The sequence below is a fragment of the Otolemur garnettii genome, unplaced genomic scaffold, assembly GCF_000181295.1.
Source record: "Otolemur garnettii isolate 467f Iridium unplaced genomic scaffold, OtoGar3 scaffold00089, whole genome shotgun sequence".
In the NCBI taxonomy this organism is placed as follows: domain Eukaryota; kingdom Metazoa; phylum Chordata; class Mammalia; order Primates; family Galagidae; genus Otolemur; species Otolemur garnettii.
In genome coordinates, this window is record NW_003852484.1 from 134,341 (window position 1) to 141,519 (window position 7,179).

General features: G+C 39.4%; 1 protein-coding gene across 1 annotated transcript in view; it reads left to right on the forward strand.

The window, feature by feature from the left end:
- Positions 1-7,179, forward strand: part of OSBPL11 (oxysterol binding protein like 11) — a 104,656-nt gene that overhangs the window by 36,843 nt on the left and 60,634 nt on the right. The window contains exon 5 of the mRNA XM_003795101.3: positions 6,815-7,016. Within this exon, the coding sequence (XP_003795149.1) occupies positions 6,815-7,016 (202 nt within the window). The remainder of the gene's footprint in view (positions 1-6,814; positions 7,017-7,179) is intronic.

Sequence of the window (7,179 nt, forward strand, 5' to 3'; positions counted from 1 at the left end):
TAAAATGTCTGCCACATCCTCCCAAGCCTGATAAGCCATAATTTCTTTCAGTCATTTTTTCACATCAGAATAGTAATCTGTGAACAAAATGGGGTACTTCAACTTGCAACTCAGTCACACAGGTACTGTTCTTCTAAGCCACCTCTGTGCTTTGGTATGCAACAGAAATATTTTGTGTATTTCCCATTTTTCACAGAGAGAATTTTTTTTTAAATTTTATTGTTGGGGAATCATTGAGAGTACAATGAACCAGGTTATATATACTGCTTGCATTTACTGGGTGAAGTCCCTCTATTAATAGTGATCTGCCCCCAAGAGGTGTGTGACACACCATGGCCCCACAGCTCCCTCCCTCCTTCCCTCTTTCCCCTCCCCCTCCCTCCTCCCCCCACAATCAGCTAGCATGAATTGTCTTCATATCAGAATTGAGTACATTGGATTCTTGCTTCTTCATTCTTGTAATGCTTTGCTAAGAAGAATGTATTTCAACTCCATCTAAATTAATATGGATTTCTAAGTCACCATTCTTTTTATTTTTTATTTTTTTATTTATTTTTGAGATAGGGTCTGACTATGTTGCCCTTGGTAGTGTGCTGTGGTGTCACAGCTCACAGCATCCTCCAACTCTTGGGCTTAGGTGATTCTCTTGCCTCAGCCTCCTGAGTAGCTGGGACTACAGGCATCCACCACAACGCCCAGCTATTTTTTTGGTTGTAGGTCTCATTGTTTAGCAGGCCTGGGCCAGGCTCAAACCCGCCAGCCTCCATGTATGTCGCCAGCACTCTACTCACTGAGCTATGGGTGCCGAGTCCACCATCCTTTTAAATAGCTGCATAGTATTCCATGGTATACATGTACCACAGTTTGTTAATCCATTCCTGGATTGGTGGGTATTTAGGTTGTTTCCACAATTTGCCAATTGTAAATTGAGCTACAATAAACAATCTAGTACAAATATCCTTATGATAAAAGGATTTTTTTTTCTTCTGGGTAGATGCCCAGTAATGGGATTGCAGGATCAAATGGGAGGTCTAGTTTTTTTTGAGGATTCTCTTTACTTCCTTTCAAAAGAGTTGTATTAGTTTGTAGTCCTACCAGCAGTGTAAAAGTGTTACTTTCTCTGTATAACCACGCCAGCGTTTACAGCTTTTAGTTTTTGTGATGTGGGCCAATCTCTCTGGAGTTAGGTGATATCTCACGGTGGTTTTGGTTTGCATTTCTCTGATAATTAGGGATGATGAGCACTTTTTCATATGCTTATTAGCCAATCATCTGTGTTTTTTAGAGAAGGTTCTGTTCATCTCATGTACCCGTTGATAGGGGATTGTTGGCTTTTTTTTGTTGTTGCTTAATTTGAGTTCTCTGTAGATTCTAGATATCAAGCTTTTGTTTGATTCATAATATGCAAATATCTTTTCCCCTTCTGATAGTTATCAGTCTGCTTTGGTTGTTTCCTTAGCTGTACAGAAACTATTCAGTTTAATTAAGTCCCATTTGTTTATTTTTGTTGTTGTTGGAATTGCCACTGAAGTCTTCTTCATAAAGTCTTTCCCTAGGCTGATAACTTCAAGTGTTTTCCTCATACTTTCTTCGGGATTTTTATTGATTCATGCCTTAGATTTAGATCTTTTATCCATCTTGAATCAATTTTAGTGAGTTAAGTGCGGGTCCAGTTTCAGTCTTTTACATGTGGTTATTCATTTGTCCCAGCACCATTTATTGAATAGGGCTTCTGTCTCCTAAGGAATGTTCTTGTTTGGCTTAGCAAAGATCAGGTGGCTGTAGGATTTTATAGACATGGTTTTATCTCATGGTTTTCTATTTGATACCAGTTGTCTGTATCTCTGTCTTTGTGCCAATACTATGCTGTTTTGATCACTATGGCCTTGTAGTACAGCCTAAAGTCTGGTAGGCTGATGCCCCCAACCTTGTTTTTATTACTAAGAATTGCCTTAGGTATATGGGTTTTTTCCTAGTTTCATATAGAACGAATAATTATTTTTTCCAAATCTTGAAAGCATGATGTTGGGATCTTAGTGGGGATCGCATTGAATCTGTAGATTGCTTTGGGACGTATAGACATTTTGGAAAAAAATTTTTTTTTCAGAGTCAGAGTCTTACTCTGTTGCCCAGGCTGGAGTGCCATGGCATCAGCCTAGCTCACAGTGACCTCACACTCTGGGTTCAAGAGATTCTTCTACCTCAGCCTCCTGAGTATCTGGGACTGCAAGCACTCATCACAATGCCCAACTGATTTTTCTGTTATTATTAATAGTAGATATGGGGTCTTGCTCTTGCTCAGGCTCATCTCAAACTCCTGAGCTGAAGGAGTTTGGCTCAGCCTTTGCCTTCCAGAGTGCTAGGATTAAAGGTATGAGCCATCATGCCCAAGAATTTTAAAAAACATGTACTCAAGAGTCAAGATACAGTAAACTTAATTATTTTAACTGTTTTTTCAGTTTCTTCTTCTTCTTTTTTTTTGAGATAGACTCTCAAGTTGTCACCTTGGGTAGAGTGCTCTGGCATCATAGCTCACAGCAACCTCAAACTCAGGCTCAAGTTTGAGGATCCTCTTACCTCAGTTTTTTTTCTATTTTTGGTAGAGACAGGGTCTCACTTTTGCTCAGGCTGGTCTTGAACTCATGAGGTCAAACAATCCACCCGCCTTGGCCTCCCAGAGTGCTAGAATTTCAGACACGAGCCACTATGTCTAGCCTTCAGGGACATTCTTAAGTAAAAGTGGGTTTTTTTCTTTTGTGAGTGCATGGTAGGTGAAGAATATAATGACCACTAGTAGGATTGTCCTCACTAACATTCTGGCAGTTTTACCTACTATTGCTTTTGCAGGATCAATGCAAATGTCACTGCAGTGAAAAAGGCAAATAACTTTTTAGAATTATTAATGATAGTAGGTTGACTTCAAAGACCCTCTGAAAGGAGTCCTACGGGAGTCTACAGAGTACACTTTGAGAATTCCTTTACTAGAATTACCAAGCTCCAGGATGTTGTAATGTTGTGATGCAAAGATATAATTCAAAGTGTGTTTGAAAGGAACATTTTAATTAAAGTCCATTGGTAAATGCAGAGTTAGATTAAGTAACAGCTGGCAAAAGCAATTGACTATTGGGAATAGTATAATATCGTGCTTGAGCACATATTACAAAAACTTTAAATTATCTGTTTTAACATTTACTATTTTTCACCCCATTTTCAGTGCATGCTTCCTGTTGGTACTATGCTGTTTCCTGGGTTCTTGGGCTTAAATGATCACTCTAGTGAGTGAAATAGACAAAATACAAGTAAATTAAAATCATGGTTCTAATCTGATTTTTGAACAAACTAGATCCTATCTGAATGATACATTATTATCACCATATTTGCCATATCTGGCTGCAAAACATAGGTTAACCAAATTTTCAGCTTTCCGGAAGTTTTCTCTTTCTTTCTTAAGGATCTAGTTTCATAGTGTCAGGAGCAGTCACTAAAACTGTGTCACAAATCGCTTTTTAATTTCTTTGGCTATATGTAATCAACTCATTTGTTTTGGAGAAAACCATTACCAATTTTTAACATTTTAACATCTATATATATTTTTTATTTTGGAGAGATAGAGTCTCACTTTCTCGCCCTCAGTAGAGTGTCAAGGTGTCACAACTCACAGCAACCTCCAACTCCTGGGCTTAGGAAATTCTTTTTCCTCAGCTTCCCTAAGCTGGGACTACAGGGCGCCCGCCACAACATCCGGCTATTTTTTTGTTACAGTTTGGCTGGGGCTAGGTTTGAACCTGCCACCTTCTGTATATGGGGCCAGTGCCCTATCCCCTGAGCCACAGGTGCCGCCCATTAACATCTGTCTTTTAAATATATATATATATGTGTGTGTGTGTGTGTGTATATATATAAAATGTATAATTATGTATAATTATATATAAGTGAGACTATCTCAAAAAAAAATATTATTATTTTCTTTTTTGGAGACAGAGTCTCACTATGTCACCCTCAGTAGAGTGCTGTGGCGTCACAGCTTATAGCAACCTCAAACTCTTGGGCTCAAGTAGTTCTCTTGCCTCAGCTTCCCAAGGATCTGGGACTACAGGTGCCCACCACAACGCCCGTCTATTTTTTGTTGCAGTTGCCGTTGTTGGTTAGACGGCCTGGACTGGGTTCGAACCTGCCACCTTTGGTGTATGTGGCTGGTGCCATAACCACTGTGCTACAGGCACCAAGCCAGTTTTTCTATTTTTTAGTAGAGACAGGGGTTTCCCTTTTTGCTCAGGCTGATCTGGAACCAGTGAGCTCAAGCTATTCACCTTCTTTGGCCTCCCAGAGTGTTAGGATTACAGGAGTGAGTCACTGAGCCCAGTCAAAAGTTTTTTCTTTATTAAAATCTTTGTTGCCGGCTTGGCGCCTATAGCACAGTGGTTATGGCGCCAGCCACATATACTGAGGCTGGTGAGTTCAAACCCAGTCTGGGCCAGCTAGACAACAATGAACAACTGTAACGAAAAATAGCCAGGTGCTGTGGTGGGCTCCTGTAGTCCCAACTACTTGGGAGGCTGAGGTAAGAGAATTGCTTAGGGGCCTTGGCTTCATATGCTGAGGGTGGCGGGTTCGAACCCGCCCTGGCCAAACTGCAACAAAAAATAGCCGGGCGTTGTGGCGGGCATCTGTAGTCCCAGCTACTTGGGACACTGAAGCAGGAGAATCGCATAAGCCCAGGAGTTAGAGGTTGCTCTGAGCTGTGACACCACGGCACTCTACCTAGGGCGACAAAGTGAGACTCTGTCTCTAAAAAACAAAAAAAAAAAGAAGAGAAAAAAAAGAATCACTTAAGCCCAAGAGTTAGAGGTTGCTGTGAGCTAGGTCTACCGAGGGTAATATAGTGAGACTCTGTCTCAAAAAAACAAAAACAAAAATCCTTTGTTGCCTGGTAACATATTATAAAAAAGTATATAAATCACAAGTGTACCTCTTGATGTAGTTTTCATGTAGCCACCTCCTGGATCAACAAATTAAGATATTACCAATACCCTACTTTCTTGCCTCTCTGTCATAACACCCTTTCTCCCTATTCTTTCCTGACTTCTAACCTAATGGATTTATTTTGCCTGTTTTTGAAATTTGTAAAACTGGAATCATGTAGTATGTAGTCTTTTGAGTATGGCTTTTCAGTCTACACTGTATTTTTGAGATTTACTTATAATGTTGAGTATAGCTGTTTCTATCTTTTCATTGCTGTATACTATTCCTTTATGAATATGCCATAATATTTTTTATACATTCTATTATTGATGGACATTTGAATTGGTGAACATATGTATGTTTATCTATTGGACATAGCTGAAAGTATAATTGTTAGATCATAAATTATATATATTTATTTAGATCTAATTGATGTTGCCAAGCTGTATTCCAAAGTGGTTATACCTGTTCATAAGGTTGGATTATTGGGAGTTGGTCCCCAAATTTATATACAAAAACATTTACACACATACAAAGCCCACATATATGTATGTGCATGTATAAATGTGTATTCATAGATACATTCATAGCCACACTTTTCTTTTAAAACCTTTTTTTTCTAGAAAGAGTAAATATTTGATCCTTACCTATGGTGCATATTTTCAAGCGCCGTTTCCTGACACACCTTTTGTTGGGATCGTTTTGCATCTCTTTCACTAGCCCTCTAATGGATTGTATTAAAAATCTTGGAATAGGCTCAGTGCTCATTGTTCAGTGGTTAGGGCACCAGCCACATACACCCAGGGCTGGCCTGGGCCTGCTAAACAACGATGACAACTACAAGAAAAAAAAAATAGCTGGACGTTGTGGCGGGCACCTGTAGTCCCAGCTACTTGGGAGGCTGAAGCAAGAGAATCACTAAATCCTAGAGTTTGAGGTTGCTGTGACGAGGGGGACAAAGTTAGACTCTGTCTCAGAAAAGGGGGGAGGGGGGTGGCGCCTGTGGCTGAGTGGGTAGGGAGCCAGCCCCACATACTGAGGCTGGTGGGTTTGAACCCAACCCTGGCCAAACTGCAAAAAAAAAAAAAACCGTAAAAAAATAAAACCCTGGAACAGAGCCTTGGAAAGCTGAATCTGTCCACTATTGAGTTGCTATGTGAATTAACTAGTGTTCAAAGAATAGGCCATCTGAAAACCTTCCGTTCACTACTGAAAGTAATTAGGCATTATAAATACAATTTTCATCTAAAAATCTGGCTTGCTCATCAATGATTGTAATTCCATTGACTCTGTTAGGACAAGTAGACAGGGGTCCGACATAAAGCAGAGTGTATTCAACTCTTTTAACCTGAAAATCTTATACTAAAAGTTAGGTTAGGAAAGAAGCAGCAGATGAACCATCCTGTTCTCAACGTAAGTTTAAATGGAGCCTGATGAAAGGTGTGAGAATAAAGTAGTCAGGATCCCAGACTGGAAATTAAATTAATTTTATTTTAGAACAAAATATTTAATAACGCTGTTAAAAGATGTTTTAGAACATTTCATTCTGATTTATATAAATTTAACTTGTTTAATAGTTAGTAAAAAGTGTCTTGGCTTTTGAGCTTTGTTGTTCCCAGAGAAAAATTATAGCTGCCTAGAGTCACAGTATTTCACAATCTTTTACTCAGTTGATAAGCACTATTGAAAGCTTACTAATTTAAAATAACCAAACCAACTTAAGAGATTTCTAAGCCTAATAAGTCTTTAAAAATTCCTCAGACATTGAATACAGTAATTAAAATGGCAACTGTATGTATAAATGTTACACAGAAGTCATCAGTGGGACCCACAGAATTGTTGTTTTTCTTAGATGATGTCCCATGCTGAAGGACAACAAAGAGACTTAATTAGACGAATTGAATGCCTTCCTTCTTCTGGCCATCTTAGTTCCTTGGACCAGGATCTCTTAATGCTCAAAGCTACTTCCATGGCCACTATGAACTGCTTAAATGACTGCTTTCACATTCTCCAGTTGCAGCATGCATCACATCAGAAGGGCTCACTGCCTTCAGGTGAGTTACAGGTTAAAGGTAGGATGGAACATGAGGGCTGGCACATGGAGAGACTGCATTTGTTGTATTTCCAACTTTAGGAGATCTTTTTTTTTTTTTTCTGAGACAGAGCCTAAAGCTGTCTTTCTGGGTAGAGTGGCATCACAGCTCACAACAACCTCCA